This window comes from Eleginops maclovinus, chromosome 14, assembly GCF_036324505.1.
Source record: "Eleginops maclovinus isolate JMC-PN-2008 ecotype Puerto Natales chromosome 14, JC_Emac_rtc_rv5, whole genome shotgun sequence".
Taxonomy (NCBI): domain Eukaryota; kingdom Metazoa; phylum Chordata; class Actinopteri; order Perciformes; family Eleginopidae; genus Eleginops; species Eleginops maclovinus.
Genome location: NC_086362.1, coordinates 3526747 through 3549347, shown reverse-complemented (window position 1 = coordinate 3549347; position 22601 = coordinate 3526747). Strand labels below are relative to the sequence as shown.

General features: G+C 38.6%; 2 protein-coding genes across 3 annotated transcripts; one reads left to right on the top strand and one right to left on the bottom strand.

The window, feature by feature from the left end:
- Window positions 1–2457: 2457 nt before the first annotated feature.
- khnyn (KH and NYN domain containing) lies at window positions 2458–13070 on the bottom strand. The gene is made up of 9 exons (XM_063900695.1): window positions 12719–13070; window positions 11319–11580; window positions 9356–9490; window positions 6447–8188; window positions 6232–6362; window positions 5737–5833; window positions 5067–5174; window positions 4825–4926; window positions 2458–4507 (listed from the first exon to the last, which is right to left on the bottom strand). The coding sequence occupies exons 2-9, from the start codon at window positions 11541–11543 to the stop codon at window positions 4153–4155; spliced, it is 2895 nt and encodes a 964-aa protein (XP_063756765.1). The 5' UTR covers window positions 11544–11580; window positions 12719–13070; the 3' UTR covers window positions 2458–4152.
- A 1099-nt stretch (window positions 13071–14169) lies between these two features.
- On the top strand, window positions 14170–22123 carry ripk3 (receptor-interacting serine-threonine kinase 3). 2 transcript variants are annotated; one of them, XM_063901003.1, is made up of 13 exons: window positions 14170–14305; window positions 16214–16374; window positions 16930–17095; window positions 17636–17791; window positions 18431–18579; window positions 18715–18764; window positions 19200–19361; window positions 19443–19525; window positions 19611–19674; window positions 19804–19862; window positions 20315–20366; window positions 20459–20655; window positions 21127–22123. In XM_063901003.1, the coding sequence occupies exons 1-13, from the start codon at window positions 14237–14239 to the stop codon at window positions 21331–21333; spliced, it is 1575 nt and encodes a 524-aa protein (XP_063757073.1). In that variant the 5' UTR covers window positions 14170–14236; the 3' UTR covers window positions 21334–22123. The 2 variants fall into 2 exon arrangements, with proteins under 2 accessions (XP_063757073.1, XP_063757074.1); XM_063901004.1 differs by having other exon boundaries at window positions 14174–14291.
- Window positions 22124–22601: the final 478 nt, after the last annotated feature.

Below are 22601 nucleotides of genomic sequence, written 5' to 3'. Positions count from 1 at the left end.
GGTTAGAGCGCGAGGCAGGTGAATGCGGGGGCGTGCAAACGACAGCTCTGGTCCTCCTATTCAAATATATAGGATGTAAACAAAGATGGAGAGGAAGGTCACAGGTCACGCTACAGGTGTTTTGTCTTAAAAAGAAGTACACTACATACTTATCAAGACATTTGAAGAGATTTCAAAGGTCGTATTTTGAAACTCTACAACATTATGTCCTGATATTCTCTGAGTGACTATAGTCAGGTGGAAGGGTTCTTTGATTATGTACAGTTTTATATTAATTCTTATCCAAAAACCGATTATCAGGTTCCTATTTGTATTTAGTGCATCAACTGGGTCTCCATGCTTGAATCTTCAGAAAGCCCTTTATTTTCTCTCATGCTGCCTGTGCTGCAGCACCTCTTTTCACCCTCTGTCTGAAACCAGAGCCCATTTCCTCCCCTTAATTGTACCTTCGACGTTTTAAGATTCCTTATTACTTTTTGCATACATGCACAAGTCCACGGCCGATAAATGATGGATGTCAAACACTCAATAAAGAAAAAAAGAAGTGACTTCCTTTTCAAACTTAAAGTGAGAAATGCGTTTTTTGTATTACGTCACAAAGAGACACAGTAAATGAAATCCTATTGGAAAACCTTAAAGGCAAACACAATATATCCTCCTCCCTGTGTTTATCTCTCCTCTGTGTGTCTTTTCTTTTACATCAAACATGTTTATTGATGTGGTAATATGTCCCTATATTGCCAAACAATCAATTTTACAACATCTGCAAACACACACACACTCTGTGGTATATCCTGTAGAGGATAAGACTTTATTGATCATCAAGGGTAGCATACTGTATAAAGCAATTACGATTAGCTCCACCTAGCTGCAACTATTTCTGAAATGGACCAATCTGCATAATCAGTGCCTTTAATTTAGATATTTTTGGTATTCTTTATGCTTGTACTTTGGATTTTGACTTCAGTAATATATTCAATGCAGGATTTTTTACTTGTTTTTAGTCACTGCGGGACTGCTTTTTGTTCCTAAGTGAATATCTGAGAATTTTTTCTACTGCTGGGAATTTGGAAAGAGCCCAAAGGCAACAGGAAATCAAGCAGCTAAAGAAAAAGCCAATAGAACAAGATGGTGCCATTCACAGGAATGTTACAAGCCACGCTTTTACATTCTGTTCATGTATTTATCCGTCTCTAAAACCTAAGTGGGCAAAGTGTTAGTATTTATGCTCCGGACACATTCTTTTAACCAATAATTGGTCACAATAACATGTTAATTTGAAGTTAAGTTAAGGAAAATGCAACCCACAAGACCATAGAGAGATATATATAGACTGCGGAGACAGAAAATGAGAAGACCGGCACAAAAACATGCTTAAAAAACTATGCATTGTGTTTGTCTTGTTTCTCTTTCACATGCGTGTGCCCAGATGCCGATTGTCCTATGATCCGTCAAGGCCTTCCTGTACTCTTCTGTAATTGTTTAATATGTAATTGTATTAGGCTGGTGTTACAAAGCCACAAAATACCTACAGCCACCACCCACTCACTGAATGTATGTCACTCTAGTTTAAAACTTCTGCAGAGGTAAATTTAGACGTCAAAGGGCAAGTCCATTGAGCGGCCTGTAAAATGTTCTCAGGTTGTTCCTAAAATAGATGTGTGGTATACTTTCACCATTGTTCACCAACTCACCTGACCGGTTTACATGTCTATTTATTAGAAGAATGCAACCTAACCTTCCTCTGTGTCTAAAATAAAAAAGGCATACTAATATGCAAAGGTAGTAACAATTATTATTGTGCTCTAAACAAGCAAGAGGAAGGTAAACAAAACATGAAAAGCATTCTTAAAATACATAAATATAAAACAAACACTCAACAATTTGCAGATCAATTCATGCAGAATCCTGTCAGGGTTTCCATTTTGGAAAAAAGGAAGAGGAAGCTCCTACCCGTAGGCTCTTTTAAGTTAAGTGATCTTTACTAAGTGTTTCTTATAGCAATAAATAAAAGAGGCTCACTAAGTTGATACACTACAGACTTCTAAAAAAATAATCTTATTGGATCCTTGTGTTCATTTACGATCATTCACTAAAACATATGAATAAACACAGTCTTTAAAACAATTAAAATAAGGCAACGTTTAAAAAAAATCAAAACTATTGAAGATGTTCTGCTTTTGGGCTTCAAATGTCTTGACGAAACAAGGATTTATCATTAAAAACTGAATATTTTCAACAAAACAATTGAAGTTAACATTGTATTTACTGCATACAGGTGCAGCACTTCCAGATATATATTGGTAAATGTCGCCCTCTTGTGGACATTGTTGTGAACAGCAGTACAATTTATGATTATAATCCAATTTTCTATAATTGACATCTAATTCCAGGATAGAAAACACTGAAATAATCAATCAGAGACACAGAGAATCATGGAAACACTCATAGAACATGTTATACTTTGATTTAAGAAATCTTTAATATAGAAAAATAGGCAGAAGATAGCATTGAGGTCTTAAATGTACAAATATAATAACGTGGTTTGATTAAAGATCTGATCTTCAGTTGTATGAAAAATAAGATGAAAGATTCACTCATTTTGTTTCCCCTCCTGAAGCACAGACTCGGAGCTATGATCAAAACAGTATTAAAACTGTTTAAAATAAGTTAGAAATATAAAAAAATTGAGTTGACAAAATATTGTAAGGAGGATTTAGTATTATCTTAGCATTGGAAAATGAACACCAAGCCAACAAACATGGTGATTAAACAACAATCCTCCACTGTGTAGCTTTAAAATGTGAAGATTAGAATCATAAACAAAAAACGATTGCTATTGTTCTATTAATGAAAGATAGACATTTTCATATTTTTAAAAATAACACTGAGTTATTTTCTCATCTCCAGTTGCTCAAAGGGCTAACCGGAAGTGCTGTTTGTTTTTGTTTTTTAACACAAAATAGAATGACTGACCCTTTAATATTACTGCCAGATAAAAAACACACTCCTTAAGGGTAACAGGGGGATGTTATAAAAGCATCCTTTGGCATTGGTTTTGTTTTTAACACCTTAAAAGACTCACACTTTAAGACTTAGCTCTATGAAGCTGTAGGCTAAGCTAAATGCTCTCGTTCGCATGCTAACGCGCTAACATGCTAACGCGCTAACATGCTAACACGCTAACATATACGATGCTTGTTTTTAGCAGCCATACCATGTTCATTTGTGAGTTTAACCTGCTACCATGTTAGCATTTGTGAATTAAACACAAAATACAACAGAGGCTGATAGGAATATCAATTGTTTTGCATGTTTGAAGAGGCTAAATCCATCCCGGACCACTAAGGGACCTTTTTGGGGGGAAACAGAACAGTATACTTAGGGCCTTTTCAACAACAATAGACAAATCTTATTTTAATTGTGTAGGAAAATAGGATAGAAATGAGGTAGATGTGGGGATGATTAGTCAAAGATGACATGCCTTTAGTCTCAATAATAACATTAATAGTGGTGCACTTTAGCCCTAGTGGACATACTGTAATGCAGGGGTGTCCAAACTTTTTTCACCAAGGGCCACATACAGAAAAATATGTGGAGAGCTGGGTGACTTATAGAGAGGAATATTGCCTTCTTAAAGACTGAATTTATTTGAAAATTGGGCTAATGTTAAATATATTTCAACATCTATATTTGAGAAGTACAATATAAGAATAGCAAAAGTTTAATTTATGGGCCATATTGCATTATACTTTTAGAATTTGCTGAGGGCTGATTCAAAATGGCCTGCGGGCCGCATTTGGCCCCCCGGCCGTAGTTTGGACACCCCTGCTATAATGTTTCTGACAAAAGTTATTTCACCTGTTAGATTATCCTGGAAAACGTTTTTTAAATTGTCTATTTGTCTTATCTGACATCTCACTTGCCTCTCAAGGCTTTGGTAAATGGAGGAGGGCATATATCAGATTAAGATTCTGTATTGAAATGCAGAAAATCTTAATCCTTGCCCAAGCGGACATATTTGGGTATTGGGTGGGATTTGTTGTAGTTGCTTTGGTCGAAAACACAATTACCATCTATTAAACTAGGCCAAACTTCAGCGTAAAAAGGTCTGAATTAACCCAGGAAAACCTTAAGACTTAAGGAGTCCTTCTAGTGCTCCAGCATTCGATCAGACAGCACGTTCATGTCCGTCTCGCTCGGGTGGCTCTGCAGCACCAGTGCCACCATGTTGTCCTGACCCGGGAAAACCTGACAGAGCTGCTCCCTCAGGCTGGCCGTTTCCTCCTGGCTCCTATCAGCACCAAACCCAAGTCCTGAGGCTCCAAACTGCCTCCCCTGGTGTCCTGAATCCCATCCCTTTCCATGTCCTCTGGTTTTACCCTGGCTCCCTCCACCTGGAGTTCGGTCGCGGAAGTTCAGGAGTTCGGTTTGGGAGCGTGGAGGTTTAGAAGAAGGGAAAGCGGTGGCAACACCGGCAAAAGAGTGGTTTCCTGGGTCGGGGGTCCTGGGAGGAAATAAAGAACATGATTCAGAAAACACAGAAGTATAGATTCTGAGCTCCCCTCACAAATCTTGAGTTCCCAATTTTTTACCCCTTGAAATAAACATTGCTTGTGACTTTTTCAAATACATTTTTGCCGCTTCAAGCACCATCTAGTTCCATCACATGAGAGAGAAGGCCGACATCGATACAGCCAATATATAACCAACGAACCAAATGTAGATTGATGATGAACAGGGAAAATTGGATGTGGTTGGTTTTGTTGCAGTGAACTGTAAATGAAACAGGTTTGTTTATATGAGTGTGTGTGTTTGTTATACCTGTGATCTGAGCGTAGGAAGATATCCAGGTGAGGCCCTCCCCTGCCCAGAGGGTCGTCCGGCACCATGAAGTGATCCCCGACAAATGTGTACTGAAGAAGTCTGCAAGGGGAGGAAACGTGGCATCATGGAGATTTAAAATGAGAGTAAAGACCGGAGTATACAGATCTATTGAATAAGAAACGCGTTTATATTTAGAGAAAGACTGCCAGAGATTTGAGGTATGCAGTTGTTTTAAATACCTCTTTTTGATGATGTCCCTCCATACCAGCGACTCGTCTGAAAGGTCTCTCAGGTTGTCGTTTGTGACGATCACTCCGTCTGTCTTTTGTGCAAGCTGCAGCATAAATCTGTGGAAACGGGGTAATAAAAATGATAAAACAGCCTTGAAACAAACCTTACATCTTTGGATTTGTGGCGTCACACAGTGGTTTATGAATGACCTTACAGCAACAATAATGCATATCCCCAATTCCCCATACTGCAAACTGATTCTAAGGAGGCTTTGTTCACTCAAATAAACTACAACCAGAGGGATTGCATATTAAAAAAGATCCAAACTATAATACACAAAGGAGATGTAAGAGCTACTTACAACTGCAAACATATAGCCTAAATAATAAAAATCTCCAAAAATCCTAAAAGCAATAAAAATGATTTAGGACTTTATTCATTTTCTGTCGGTATAAAAGGTAAATTGTGTTGATATTTTTGGATAATAACTACTAAAACAGACTATTTGTATTTAGTACATACTTTAAAATGAGTATGGATTTAAGAAACCAACCAGTAAACTTCATACAATGTTTATTATAGTTTTCCCATTTTAACAAATACAAATAATGCTGATTGTAAATATTTATCTTAGAACATAGTTGTTTTAAGTTCAGTCGAGTCCAACATCCTGTGTACCTGTCGTCGTACGAGCTGATCCTCTTGCCCTGCACCTCTCTGGAGGGGGTGTAGGCGAGCAGGCCGAGCTTCTGCAGCTCCATCAGATAGTGCTGCTCTGAGAGGCAGGAACAAACAGAGCCGTGTTTAGTCTGCGCTTCATCAAAAATAAGCAACACTGGATGAGCCGAGGCCTTCGTCATTTCAAAACACACAATGCATTGAACTATGGTCTCAAGAGCTGAACTGTAAAACTGTAGAATCCCTAAATCTAGCCTTTCAAATGTTATGCTTTCCTTTGTTATGTGTCATGTGGTTGGAAATGGATTATGTTGGGGTTTTAATCAGTGAAAAACAACAATTTGAAGACACTTTACAGACCAAATTGAATGATTTAATGTAATTATGAAAATAAATAATGAACACGTCAATACCAACCTCTACGATACTTAGTTCCTATAACATAAATGTCAAATAACGGGATTGTAATACTACTAGAGGAACAGGAAGGGATACCTTTGATTTTAGGGTCGCTCTTCTGTCTCCACTGTGGCAGCAGGGCGCTGATGTGACGATGGCCTCGATCCCAAAAGTGCTGGACGGCCAGAGCGATTCCTCGACAGGAGAAGAAGTGACCCAACCCGTGACTGAAAACAACAAACACAAAATGTAGTTTACAGTTAAAGCTAGAGTTCTGGGAAGTTAAACAGTTCAATTCATTTAATTCCCACCTCATCGCCACATTGCTCCCGTCGATGATGATCGTCCTCACATTCGGGTCACCGGGTTGGTCAGTTAGCTTCAGATCGAAGGGCATCTGCAGGCCTTCCAGGAAACGCTGCTCCCCCGTCACCACTACTGAGGAAGGGGCCATGAAGCCTTGCTTTTCCCTCACTCTGGTGGGAGGCAAGGCACTGGTTGAGAAGAAGGGGTTCTGTGGGGCTTGGAGTGCTTGTTTTAGGGGGTTAAAATAATGGGGCTTTGAGAAAAGGACATTGTCTTGGGTTGGATGCTGTTGTCTCGAGGTGGATGGATTCTGCCATAAGTTGGTTCGACCATGTTGTACGTTGGGTTGGACAATGGTGAGTGGACGATCAAAAGATGGAGGATATGTAGGCATGGGTGGCCCTTTGACTTCAGGAAGGTTGACTTGATTTGGCGAGTTTGTGAGTTTATAGAATTTGAACTCGTCTTCAGGTGGATTCTGCACTTCTACCCATCCTTTATCATCAGATTTTCTCTTAACGGCAGGTATAAGGAGCTCCATTTCCTTTGCTTTTGCAACTTTTGGGCTTTCTTTCTCTAGTACTACATCATCCATCTCTCTCGGTCCTTTACCAAAGGCAAACAGCTCTTTGTTCTCCTCTCTCTGCAGCTCCAGGAGCAGCTGGTGAGTGGATCCATCAGGCAACCTGTTGTAGAGTTTGGTCACTTTCTGCTCCATGTAGCCGCAGCTGGCTGCCGCTTTCTTCACCACCCCCAGAACAAAGTCTTCCTCGTGCCCTTTCTCTTTCTCCTTGGGACTATCTCTTCCCATTGCCCCAGATTCCTCCCCTCCAGAAACAACTACCACCTCACCGTTACTACTTATCAACTCCTTTCCTCCTACTTCCATTTCTTCTTCTTCTCTGTGCTCCGTCTCGCAAGGTCGGTTCCTCACGCTGCGGTTTGAGTCAACACCGTCTTGACTTTTATTCGCCTCCTCCCGGTCACTGCGATCCTGCTCCTGTTGAACCACGTCCAGTATCTGTGACGCCTCTTTAGGTCCTGTTCGGGCAAGCACTCTCTTAACAACATCCTCTGTGTACCCCATGGCTGTGAAGAACTTTAAAAGAAGACAGAACTCTTTGTTCCCCACTGACAACTGCACTTCCGGTTCCTCATCCTCTCTTCGTACCTCTTTCACCTCGCTACCTAATGCTGCTGATTGACTTTGTTCTCCAAACTCTTGTGGAGAAATCATAAGTCTTTCCTCTGCACCCTCTGCCATCCCTCGGGCACCTGAAGACAACAACTGGAATGAAGAAGCTGCAGAGTCTTTACCAGAACCTGAAGTCATTTCTTCAACCCAATGATCAGTAGTCCTGGAGGGCTCTGGGAGTTTGTAAGTAATGGATGAAGGTTTTTCCCATCTAACCCCCAAATCCTCAAGTGATCTTGCCCCGGCGTTTCCATCTACAAGATCCGGACTGGGGTCTGATCCAAGCCCCGATTCTGTTATCATTTCAAGCAGGATTTCCTTCACTGACGCCGGCAGCACCAGAAGATCCAGGATGTGTTTGTCCTCCCATTTCTCAACGAGGGTCTTGAAAGCCCGGCGTGAATCCAGAGTCTCGCCCAAGCCTCTGTCTGCAGTGTCTGAGCGTCTGGACTGTGTGCCTTCATACCGCTCCACCATGTCTGTAATGAGGGAGTAGGCTCGCACAACCGGCTCTGCAAGACCCGAGATAAGCAGGAATCCGGTAGAGCCAACCTGGTTTGGATTTAAGAAAACAGAATATAAACAGCAGCGGGAAAATGGCAGCATAAAGAGGCACGCAGAGGAGTTTATAATCCTATAAGACAGGACTTTACAATGATTCAAGACGAATCAACATCTGAAGACGAGGTCTAAGAAGTCTGGTACTGGTTTGACGGTGAGGTGGTCTTTACTTAATGATAAATATCACATTTTTGAATGTGAAAGTAATTTAACTGACTCCTACACTTACATGAATACAGAACAAGCAAACCAAGCAGTGGAAATAGTAGAAGATGACTCCTGTACTTGGAAAAAAGCTGAATTTTAGAGAGCAGTTGGAGGCGTGGGCATCTGTCACTTATTTTTATAAGGTCATTGTGAGCCAGACAGATCTCTTAAAGCTGTATTTGGCTAATACTTTGTTTATAATGTTGAGTTTTCCCAATCTTCCCATTCCATCAATCATTCCAGCTTTATCATAAACCGTTAAGATTGGGTTTCTTTTCCTTCAAACTGACCTAAAATGACTCTATTGAACCTACTTTCACATAGGTTAGCATTGGTACTTAAATAAACCCTTTACTGGTTATTCCTTTTAAAAGTTGACACACACACCCAGGAATTTGTCGGATTAACCACTAAAATTAGATGAAAAATTCCCAGTTGCAACACCACAGTCACATTAGCAGGCATGTGTTGCTTCATAATGGGTATGACACATTGTTAGCTTATGATATTGACAAATAATGTAAAATCTTGGAGGAATAATAAAGCAAGATATCACATTATTAGTCAACATCACTGTTGCAACACTAGTCAGAAATGGCACCCAAAATGTGCTGGCAGGGGATTTGTGCAATAATAGAAATGAGTCATTACTGAGGTATTCCTGTTAGGAGTCATAACACTGTTAACACGTAGGCAAGAAAGCATCACACACTTCTGCTAAAGAATCATATAATAAACAGTTACGAATCCAGAACTTGCCAAGGAAATACCACGTGCGCGGTCCCGATGCTAACAGGAAATGCTAATCACTAATTCAGCTTACTCATAATTCAGCGAATGGAAAAAAACGAAACAAATGTAGGAAGGACATTTAGGTACTACGTTTCTAGTGCTTTATTGGGCAGATAAAAAACACATTAGCCTATAAATTACCCAGCATGCAACACTCACCACTATATGTGCCGAGGTGCTTTTGGTCAGGCAGTCCATGAACAGTCCCCTGGCTCCGCAGAAGATGCAGTGCAGAGCTCCGGGGTAAGAAAGCTCCTGCTGCTCCTCCTGGTTCACCAGTCCTTTCACAAATAACTACGAGACAGAAAGGTTTCGCACCGGTAAATTATTATACTGAAGTGAATATACTGCAGTATTTGAAGATATAAATCTTTGTTTTTAGGTTGTTTCATTATGATTATTTTTATTGATGTATTTCATTTTAAACATTTTGTTATTTTTATTTATTTATTTTATTTTAAATATTGTTTTATTTATTTTATTTTAAATATTGTTTTATTTATTTTATTTTAAATATTGTTTTATTTATTTTATTTTAAACATTTTGTTATTTTTATTTATTTATTTTATTTTAAATATTGTTTTATTTATTTTATTTTAAATATTGTTTTATTTATTTTATTTTAAATATTGTTTTATTTATTTTATTTTAAATATTGTTTTATTTTATTTTAAACATTTTGTTATTTTTATGTATTTATTTTATTTTAAATATTGTTTTATTTATTTTATTTTAAATATTGTTTTAGTTATTTTATTTTAAATATTGTTTTATTTATTTTATTTTAAACATTTTGTTATTTTTATTTATTTATTTTATTTTAAATATTGTTTTATTTATTTTTATTTAAATATTGTTTTATTTATTTTATTTTAAATATTGTTTTATTTATTTTATTTTATTTTAAACATTTTGTTTTTTTCATTTATTTTATTCTATTTTAAATATTGTTTTATTTATTTTATTTTAAACATTTTGTTATTTTTATTTATTTATTTTATTTTAAATATTGTTTTAGTTATTTTATTTTAAATATTGTTTTATTTATTTTATTTTAAACATTTTGTTATTTTTATTTATTTATTTTATTTTAAATATTGTTTTATTTATTTTATTTAAATATTGTTTTATTTATTTTATTTTAAATATTGTTTTATTTACTTTATTTTATTTTAAACATTTTGTTTTTTTCATTTATTTTATTCTATTTTAAATATTTAAATATGTTATGGTTTTAATATTGAGGCTTACAAAATGTATTTATTCTTGTTTATTTTTTTACTGCCACACTGAGTTGGTTCAAAACAAGAAACACCCTGGTTTTTGTAGTCTAAGTCACATGTTATTTATTATTCATTTATTTAGTTGATAGGGACAGTGCTCATTGATTAACAGACAAGTTCCTGTAAATAAGCCAGAGTTAGCTGCTATGCTAATTTCCATCTGTTGTCTCTAGCCAGATCTTAAAAGGCACCCTATGTTGCTCCGTTCTGCACTAGTAACAAAGAGACATTTTAGTCAAGTCACCCACGAACACAATTCATTTTCATTTTGTGAGTCACTCTGCGTGCACCTTGTGTCCACGGGTTGACCACAAACATGAGGACCTTATTTAACATTTACAAATGACTAATTTACCGGGAACAGTATCTAAGTGCTCTTGAGATTAACCCTCATGTCGAAGGGTTAGAAACGTGTTCACAGTCAGAATGAATTTACTACAAAGTACAAATGAACAGAGGATTGAAAAAGGACCGTGTTTCTAAGAAAAGGAAAGTAAAGAGCTTCATTTCATTGTGTTAAAGTGGTTTGGTAACATTTGCCCAACATGACTCAACTCTTATCTCAGTGTGGAACATGGTAAATAAATATGTGAGGTACTTCATTACAATACGCCACTTCATTACATTACCCCACTACATTTTGAAGAAAAATATTCTACTTTTTACTCCACTACTTTTATTTTACAGCGTTAGTTTCTAGCTATAAGATGACCAAAACCAGAATCAGTTTTATTGCCAAGCAGGGTTACATATCATGGGAATGTTCTTCGGTATCAGTGGTGCATACAATGACAGAAAGAAGAAAACGTAATAATACGAGTAATAATAATAGTCCTACTTTTGCAGCTTTTACGTCGTTGCTCTGCCCCCGTAGTTTCAGCCATATCTGCCCGTTGTGGTCGTTTGACAAATCGTCGGCCCCGATGGCAAACGCTACCGAGAAGACACGCTCCACGGTGCCGTGCAGGGAGGCCAGAGATCCACGCAGCATCCCGGCACAGGCAAACTCATCCTCCACCTCTGGCTCTCCACCTTCACCTCCATGACTTCGCTCACTGTCCATCCCCTCGTCTCAAATGGGCTTCTAAGTGTCGAACATGCTGCGAAAACACAAGTCAAACACAGCAAAGGTGAACACAAATCGAGGCAGAACTAAGGCTGTATGATGTGATTTCATAACCAGGAGAAAAGCAAAACAAAAAGAGTGCCACTTTTTGTTTGTTTTGGATTTATGTTGAAATGTATTATGCACCTTTTTTATTCCCCTTTTGTTGTTACCTGTTCCTCATTGATTTACTAATATATGTTGTGTTGCATTGTGCTGTGTTAAAAAAAAGCACTCTCAGGAATTGCCCTAGTTTCAGTCATATTTATCCACTCTCGTTTATTTTTGGCCTTTTAAAGTGCTGAAATACTGATCTTACACAATCATAATTAGCAACCAAAGTATACTGTTATAGCGTCTGCTTATTATCCAGGACCACTTCTGTGTTTCTGCATTAGATAATAGAGAAGATATTATTATGCCTACATTTATTTAATCCCTGTAGTTGCTAGGCAGATTTGGATTAATGATGTGGAATATAATCAACCCTTAAATCAGACTTTAGTTCACCTGGAGTAAATCCAGCAGCTACCCTGCAGTATACAAAGCCATTCAAACTAGCTGCACCTTTACCAGCTCTGAGAACACTTTAATGATCAATCATTATAAAACATATCAGAGATATTATTCTGAAATGGACCAATCAGACAATGACTACTTTTACTGTCACTACTTTAGTTAGATGAGAGTACTTTCTACTTTCACTGGAGGAAGATTTAGAATACTTTGACTGTGACAGAGTATTCCTACACTCTGGTACTTCTACTTTTAATCCAGTACAAGATCTGAGTACTTCTCCCACATCTGTTTAACACATGTAAACAAGCTTTCAGTGTGTCGTTCTATATATAAAAAACACTGACACATTATTTGTTGTTTGCCTGCATCTGTTTTTCAACCACACTCACGATTCACAGTATTCTCTGCTATAGAAAGACGTTGTGTTACGAGCGTAAAAAAAATAATAACATGGCCCAATGCGAGATCAAATGGAGTGTTTTTGCGCATTTATCCTCATATAAACACGTGTTTCTGCCGAGTCAGAGTAAGGAAACAGATCAAAGACATGCTAGGGGTTTAAAAGAACATTTCAATCCCAGAAATATGTAATTTTGTCGGTGTCGTTTCCTTACGTGAGCTCGATCCTTCCTCCCAAGTTTCGTTTCCAGCTGCTGTGACCGAGAGGCGGATCACAAAAACGACAACATTTATCGGACCAAAGTTCACTGCGCGTAAAAATATGGCCAGATAACCACAGAGAAAGAGAGAGAGAGAGGGGGGATTGTGGAAATAAAATGACGGGAGAAAGACCGGATGAGGAAGCATCAGAAAAACTCCGAAGACAAACCGAAACCAAACGAAACAACAGCTCATCTGATCCAGGGCGGTTCTTCTGCCTGGACACGGGAGCCGGAATAAAGTCGCTGTAAAATCCTACACACCCAAACTGTACCTGTGGACTATTTTACCGTGTTAAAATATATGAAAATCCTACACAATCACACGTATTTCCGCCTCTATTGGACACATGGGTATTATTATAGGACATAAAACGTTAAATAGCACGGGGATTTTCCAGTGACGTCAGAAGCGGGGTTTTTCTGACCTTTTTAAACTCTGGTCTTACTCAATAACAGAGGAGCTTTGTGAAGAAAGAGACTATTTATCTTAAGTGTAACAATTGTTTGTCTGGATATCTCCGTACTCAGTAATGGAATACATTAAAACACACTTTTATTTTGACAGTTTTATCTGTTTACAATGTGACTTCCTTAGCTGTCTGTGTGAAGGTCAGGAAGTGGGTTGTCACCTCCTACACTACATCCGGGCATTTCTATCAGGGTGACAATTAATATTTAAATGTGCTTTTCTTCCTTTCTTTTTTTTAACATCGTCATATTTAAAAAAATTCCCCATGTTTTTATTGTATTTTATCCTATTTTATTTGTTAAATATTGTCCTGTAAAATTTAATTAAATTATATTTTGATGGAAATTTGCTCACAAGAATCAATAAAGTTGTGACCTAATCCATACATAATTTATTTCTCTATAATGTATTATAAATCTGAATATGCAAACTATTAAAAGTTATGAAATAATACAGTAAAAAGTCAAGTATTTCCCGGAAACCTGCAGTGTCATGTGTCTCCATGGCAGAGCAGGTGATTGATTGCGTCAGGTAATCAAGGTGATTCTAAAAAAACCTACCCATTTACTGTAAACCAAGACGATGCCCTCTGCTGGCGAAACTTAAAATCAATTCAAAATATTTTTAGATCATTTTTGGTGAAAGAATAAGTCATTTTAAACATGATTTGAAAATAGAATTTGATCATGGTGCCTATACATCTAAATAATGAGACTGCTCCTAAATGAGAGGTATTTAAACTGTTACTACACTTACATATGATATATAACAAAGCTCACTCAAGGTTTCTTAAATTAAAGTATTACAAAATAATAATCCTAAAACCAATCCAATAGAAAATACAAAAATAATACACACACAGGGTTAAAAAACTAGAACCGTTTTCTCACTTGCCAGTTTGCAGGGCAGAGCAGAAGCAGAAGTAGAAATTACTTTCACTTCAGTATTTTCCTCTAGTTGAAGTGGAACCAGAACTGCTGCTGACAGTAGAAAGTCTCTTAATGAGCAACAGGATTTTCATTCACGTTCATCGGCACCGGTTGAATGATAATGAAGGTACATTTCTAAGGGTGAGTGGTTTCCCCATTTGGAAAAAAAATCACCTTGGTATTTTTGTTGGTGTCTGAGTGGTTTGAGCTCATCAGGAAAATGTCGTTGTTGTTTTACTTCTTTATCCTGTGTTAGTTTTCACATATACAGCCGCGGAAAAAATGAAGACACCACCGAGTTTCTAAGTTGGGTCAAGAAGAAGTTTCAGGAAACTTGTGAACTTGTCATTATAACTAGAGATAGATATAGAAAACAGTAGTTTACTTCATTTGAAGTTCAATTGCTGCCTTGAAAACACGAGTCGACAAAAATTGATCTTGTCAGTTGGTATAAATAAAGTTAAAGCTATCCTTGCTTAGAATCGTGACTTAAGATAAGGTAGAATTGAAAGTGGATTTGATTAGATAATGAACCTTTTATTGAATCGATAATGTCAAATTGTACGTTTCATAAACTGAAAGTAATAAAAGTTATAACAATGAAGGTTCATGAATAAAACAACTGAGTGAGAACAAAGTACATTTAGACTTGAAGTGAAATCGTGTATTTAAGGCAGCTCTTAAACTTATGTTTTTAAGTTTGAGTTTGTTTCTACAGTCTGACATCTGATGTGTTTATCGGATAGATTTAACCTTTTTGAACTTTTTAACTAAGTGTGAAGCGTTCAAGGAAGTGGACAAAATAAACCGTCGTATAATGGATAAGATAATGAGTGAGTATCAGAAACAGAAAATGTGGATTCCTGTTGGCTGAGGTTAAATGTCAGTAAACGGTGCTGATATGAAACCACAGTAAACATGTGAAAACCACATGAGAAGAACACAGATATTCAGATATGATTTTAGGATAATAACTCACTATTTCAGGTTCTCACGTAGAGCATTTCTATATATTCAAATACCTTTATATTTTCAGTGTCAAACAAGACATGAGAAATGGGAAATGATGGTAATGTTTCTCTCCTTTTTGTCCTTTTATTTTATTTCGTTTAAATGTGTTATCTGAGTAGGAATATATTTATATTGTATCAAGTAAGACATACATTTGTAATGATAAAGTACATTGCGTACCTGTTAGAGTAATAGCTATATTTAGTTTTTAAACATATTTATTAATACTTTTAAATAAAGTGTTCCTTCACAGCAAAAGCAACATCCAAAGAAAAACAGTTCTTATTTACATTTTTGTCTCCCTTAATGTTCCAAATGCCACATCATACACTGCCTGGCCTAAAAAAGAGGTCCCACACTCTACTATTCGTTGGACCGCCTTTAGCTTTGGCACGCATTCGCTGTGGCATCGTTTCCACGAGCTTCTGCAACGTCACAACATTTACTTCTGTCTTAATTTTTTGCCAAGATCTTGTATTGATGACGGGAGATTCGGACCACTGCGCAAAGTCTCCTCCAGCACATCCCAAAGATTCTCAATGGGGTTCAGGTCTGGACTCTGGGGGGCCGATCCATGTGTGAAAATGATGTCTCATGCTCCCTGAACCACTCTTTCACAATCTGAGCCCGATGGATCCTGGCATTGTCCTCTTGGATCATGCCCGTGCCATCAGGGGAGAAGAAATCCATTGATGGAATAACCTGGTCCTTCAGTATATTCAGGGAGTCAGCTGACCTCATTCTTTGAACCTAGACCAGACCAACTGCAGCAACCCCAGATCATAGCATTGCCCCCACAGGCTGGTGACCTTTTTTTTGGCCGGGCAGTGTCATTCTAGTCCAAGATTTGAGTGGGATAACTCACATTTCCTTTGTAAAAACAGATTTGAGATTAAAGTCCCTTTAACGAAGAGTGGACAAATCCAGGAATTAAAGCTGAGCGAGTGACTGCTAAGATCCTCTTTATTTTAGAGGACCAATTCAATGAATTCCTCTGGAAGCAAAGCATTTTACCTTTGATATAACTTCCTCCTCCAGGGAACCATGGCAATGTCCTGTTTGACTCCCATACTTATCAAAGACTCCAGTCTCGTGGGCTGGAAGCAAATCGGCTCGGGGGGTTTCGGACAAATCTACAAAGCCCGGCATCAGGAGTGGGCCTGCGATGTGGCCATTAAACTGCTTTACAAGGACGACGGGTAAGTAATTAAGAGTTATGGTTAAAACATGCAAATGAGCCACCGTCTGGTCCAATGTTTGTTATGCACATTGGATAATGCCAGGTTTAATTTGGATAAAGTTAAAGGCTTTTATGAGGGGGATTTTTTATACTTTTTTGTATCGAAACAACCAAATATTTCTTACATTTTAACCATTAATAAAAGAGGCTATGAATGATCAATGAATTACTAAGTATAGATACTGTACGGGGGATGTCTGTCTCGGAGAAACACCCTAAAAAAATATACAATTTGCATGGCTCTTTAGATAAATAGGGTTTAAAACTGAAATATATCACCATGAAACCTCCCTAGGTGATTTCCAAAAGGGGCAGTGTGGGGTCCTTAGGATTACCATTAAGATAATTATCTTTTACGTTTTCTGAAATGTTTATCAAGCATTATTTAATACTAACTTTTGGTGAATTAAGCCGAAAGATTCCGATGCAATTTGACAAAATACACTTTGTTCTGTCCACTAAAGTCTAAAAAGACTTGCGTAAATGGCTGATCATTTCACAAATACCCAAACAGGAAGAATCACCATTTGCGACATGAGATCGAGATGATGTGCCAAGCAAGCAGCCCGCATGTTATTCTGGTCCGAGGGCTCTTTATGGGATTACCACCCAACGCCCAGTCCACAACGCTGGGTCTGGTGATGGAGTACATGGAGAGAGGGTCCCTGGCGTACCTGCAGGTAAACACTTGTACTATTTTATGTTTGTATTCTATTTGTTGTTGTGCCTTTTCGGTCACCCTGTTTGTCCCACACACACACACACACACACACACACACACACACACACACACAAACAAATGGGATGTAAATTAAGATAAAAATAAACTATGGAAGCCCATTGGGGTCAAAGAAAACAATTCTAATTCTGTTGGAGGATGTGCATGTTTAAATATTGTGCACGGCAGGTTAGGTCTTATTAAAAGGAAAGGTTAAATGCAGTTTAATGTTCAAAAGGTTACACATGTGTCGCTTAAATAATGTCTGTACAGATGGAGAAGTAGGCTTTGTTTTGCATTGCATTTCAAATTGAACATGTTTACATATTGTCCCCTGAACAGCAGGTTAAGTCTTTGAACATGGAATATCAAATGTCCTTTTCATTGTCATATTGTAAAGAAAATACATTTATCTATTTTATTTTGAACTAAATAATGCTTGTATTAATAGACCAAAAGGCCACTGTCTTTATACATGTAGTAAATGGAAACACTTTTACAGGAATACCCAGGTGGCGCTCCTCCCTGGCCGCTCGTCTTCAGACTGGCTCATCAAATCGCTCAGGGTATGAACTATCTCCACACCATGGACCCCCCCCTGCTCCACCTGGACCTGAAGCCCAGCAACGTGCTGCTGGACTGCGCTCTCAACGCCAAGGTGAGTCCTGCTTTCTTTACGTTGTTATATGGCTCAACACTCTGTAAAATCCTCACTCGTTTGCACCTAAAACGTGAAGTTTTCCACGATTGTCTCAGAGAAACTGCTCTGTGTTTGGAATTGTGACGATGCATTTTCTAGCTTTCTAACTTCATTAAGCATCAGTAGGAGGAAAGTTTTCCGAAAAGTAGATAAATGCAGCTTGATGACTTTAATGCATCACATCTAACATGCACTTATCGTCAAGCAATGATATATAAAATACAAAGGGAAGTTACATCCAAATTTTACGAATAATTTCACAATTTTTCCTTTTTATTTGTTTATTTATTTGCAATTTAAGAAGACATACAGATAAAAAATCAAAAGAAGTAACGATCCATCCTGAAAAATAGACGGAAAAATACAATAATTGATATATATAATGAAGGAAATAACTAACCAAATAAATCCCTTATATTGACGGCCATTACAAATGAACTTAACCCTTTTATTTCCCATTTCCGATCATAAGAATCTTTGTATCTGTTGGGTTTTATAGTACCTCAAATGTGTAATGATGGTACTCTTCCTCCGCTGTCCATTATTGACTCTTGTGCCCTTATACCTATCTTCTCTCCGTGCACACTTTCTCTCCAGCTCACAGATTTTGGCCTCGCCCGGTTTCAAAAAAGCATCTCGCGGGTTTCCAAGAAGACCAGCGGGGAGGAAGGTGGGACGACCAGCTACATGCCCCCGGAGGCCTTCAAGTTATCCTACAGCCCGACCAAAGCCTCTGATATTTACAGGTACAAATCAAACTCCTAGGTATCCAAACGCTTAACACTTCCAAACTTGGTGTTAGTTGTCGTTATTGAACGCGTGTCAGGTTTCAAATGTGCAATATGAATTGTAATCCTGGCATCTGACGGTCTCTCTTTCAGTTATGGTATGATCTTATGGTCCATCGTCACAGGGAAACAACCATACGCACGTAAGTGACTCAAATCCTTAACCTCTGTAGCCCTTTTTATCCCTTCAATCAATCCATCAAGTTACATTTTTATAGCCCAATATCACACAATACACATTTGTCTACAGTGTGTACAGCATACAACACACACCTCGGCATCCTATAGAACAAAAACTCCCAAGAAAAGCAACAATTAATGGGGAATCAATGTTAGAAACCTTGGAGAACGGATCCCTCTCCCAGGCTAGACAGACAGGTTGTGTTTATGGATTAGATAACAACAACATAGGCGGTCGAAATGCAAGAAAAGAGCATGTCCCTATATATAAAAACAATGACGGGTCCAAGAGGATGTCAACAATCTTTAGGGTGCAGCCAAAAAGATAGTACAGCTGTCAAGGCTTGAGAGCAGAGCAGGCCATCCCTTACGATTGTCAAATACCTTCTCCACTGTAGATGCAGGGTCCGCCTTAGTGCGGTTTCGCATCCCGGAGGGAGACCGTCCATCGCTGGATGAGATCCAGGATCTGGCCGCGGGGCTGGCAGGGCTAACGGGACTGATGGAGCTCATGAAGAGATGCTGGCACCAAACACCCCAAGAAAGACCCTCCGCCCGTGGTAAGGAAACTCCGTCATTTGTTGGAATATCACAGGAAATGTCGCCTTGACTTACACATCCTTTCTCTATGTTGTTTGCAGACTGTACCACTGAGTCCGAAGAACTCTATAAGATGCACAAACATGGGATAAATGATGCCGTCCATGAAGAGCTGATAAAGCTGGTGAGGGACAAATCTCTTCTTCGGACTTATGCTGACATGATGCAGCAATATCTTTCAATCATTGTCTTCCTCTTCCTCTTTCCAGGAGCAAAAGGAAGCAGAACGATTGAGTGAGCAGGTCGAAAGTACTCATATAACCAATCCTTCAGGTCTGCGTTTTACCCACCACTTATACCAATATGGTTTCTTTGACTGAATGAGTTCAAATAGACCGAAATGTCATTTTAAAGCACAAGCATTCGTATTTTACATCATTATATGTGGCCTCTTTTCTGCAGCGAGGGAATGTTTTCAAGAAAGGAACATCGATGTGCCGACAGGTCGCCCGCCAGTTCAGGTGAGATTCAGACCGAGAGATAATACACCCAGAAATGTTTGATATAGCTTCACAGAAAGGCTATCCTTAATGGAGACACTTTCTGTTTCTTGGAGAGTGTCGATGTTATTCATCTCAGTTCCTGTTGACCCAAATTGGCAAATGCTGTGGTGTTTGATTCTACACATGTTGTTTTTCTGCTGCTGCTGCTGCAGTAAAATATTACGTATCACTTCCTGTTGGCCCAGGGAAATTTCACAGAGAAGAGTGAATGTAAAACCCCCTTCAGTGCTAAGTTGAAATATGTGATTATTAAGCAAACCAAACATCATATGATCAACTTGAATTCTGAGCGTTTAAGTGCTGATTTTGATACAGTTATTAACTATTATGCAAAATGTGTTTGCAAAACTGGTGATTAAAGGTGGTTTTAATGGTGTGTTTACAGTCAAACTTTCACATACCTGTTACAGGAAGTGGCTGGTGGTTGGCCTGTGAGTCGGAGAGAAAAATCAAGAGTCCAAGGTAAAAAGGAAGTTGACATAAAAGCTGCAAAAATGACAACTTACAAACATATCACGGGTTAGTGTTTGCAGTTGAATGCCTTTCCCTTTCAGATAAACCTTCATCCCGACCTTCGAGCGCATGTTATGATGAAGAGAGCCGCCCGTCGACAAAAGACAGAGTGAAGGTGTCTTCTGTTTGCCCCATTCAATCCTCACCGACGTCACTTTCAACCGGGAGGTCGTCTCAAAAAGAAAAAGAAAAATCTTACCAGAAAGATTTTAGCCACAACCTGTCTTCCCAGTTCCAGGTGGGCTTTAATTTTTTGTCTTAAACCAGTTTAATTAAAACAATGAAATCCTTCTGTTGCAGTTCTTAATGTTTCAGATAAATTCTCAAGAACACAGCCCTTATTAGAGACACACATTTAAAGAGGCCCTTATACGCTTCCTTGGGGTTCTCCTGTAGTGTGTAATATAGGTTTGTGTGCATGTAAATGGTCTGCAAAGGCTAAAATCCCAGGGTTCCCTCCAGAGAGACGTCACTATGTCACAGTCAGTGCTTCTATTGGCTAGCGCTCCAACACACTGTGATAGGCTGAGGGGCGGGACCTTGCTTAAGCGATTGACCAATCACAACAGAGCCGGCCAGCTGCAAAGGCAGGAGGAGAAACTAAAGAGCTTTTTGAACCTTAAAGCAGAATACAAATACCAACCTGAAAATGTCCTCTTTACAACTCAACTGCTGAAGTGTTTCACTCTTTTAATTCTTGTATCTGCAGCGTCAATTTTCCACCCCCGACAGTTTAAGCCACCCTTCACCTGGAGTCCAAATACACGGCAGCAATGTAACCGGGATTCAGGTGGGCAACAACAACACCATGTACATCAACGAACCCAGGGACAGGAAACGGCACCCTACAGCGCCGCCTACAGTCCCCTACCAGCCGTCACACCCAGGAAACTGGAGGGACAAGACGGGAAGCTAGATACCCTTTTTTATTCTCAGTTCTCTAATCTCACAGTTTTCCGTGCATGATTTATCCTTTCTTGCACAACAGGAAGATCATTTTTTGTAAGGGAAGCTCCCTGTCTGAATGCATAGCTGTAGGCCTTTATAAAGCGAGGGGGGGGGGGGGGGTTGTATTTATTGTGCTTCTTCTCATAGGACATGTTAAGCCAATGACAACATTTCACACCTGTCTTTTGCCCAGTCAGCATTTTAAATGTGAGCCAAGTCATATGGTTTTTCTCTCAACTGTGTCAACAGATATCCACAGGTCAAGGTGCCAAAAATCATCATAATGACTGATGGTAATTAATTGAGTTTGTTAGGCTACAGTGTTATTGTTCCTCAACTATGGCTGTGTTTGGATAGTGCAAATGCTGTTGCTGTATTTTCTTCTAATGCATCCCCTTGTGGGTATATTTACAAGGTCATCAAATGCAGACAAGAAAAATGTTTCCACCATTGTATAAACATTTTGAAATAACGAAAAGATCAAACAGGAAGTGGAATTTAAACAGAAGTGTGTACACGATGTTTCCCTGGATTTTGCAACTTGACATTGTTTTGTAGTATGCCAAAAAAATAATACCATGAAGGATACTTATCTTCTCTGGGATGGGATTATTGGATGTATTAACAATGAAACAACATTCAAAATATCCCAAGAGTTCTGGACAGTATAAACATGAAGAACGTAGGGATTGTATTCCTCTAAAAGGACTGTTTAATTTAACTTAAAGGTGTTAATAAATTATATGTTTTTACTCAAATGTTGTGGGAGTTTTATTTATTCCTGTGTGACACTTTTATGCTTCTTGATAGAATCGGAGGATGAAACCCTCTTTATTAGTCACATGCATGCACACAGCAGAGCACACACAGTGAAATTGGTCCTCTGCATTTAACCCATCCTAGTACTAGGAGCAGTGGGCAGCTATTGTGCAGCGCCCGGGGAGCAATGGGGAGGGGGGATTGGAGATGCCCGGTGCCTTGCTCAAGGGCACCACAGCAGGGCCTAGGAGGTGAACTGGGACCTCTCCAAGTAGCAGTCCACTTTCCGTATTTCAAGTCTGTTCGGGGACTTGAACCGGCGACCCTACGATTCCCAGTCCAAGCCCCTACTGACTTGGCCACTGCTACTTTGCTACTTTTCGCTTTCATTTTAAAGGAAGGTAAACTGAAAGAATTGGGGTTATTGACCAGTGTTAGAAGAATATGACATTGACTGTGAGTGATGAATATCAAATT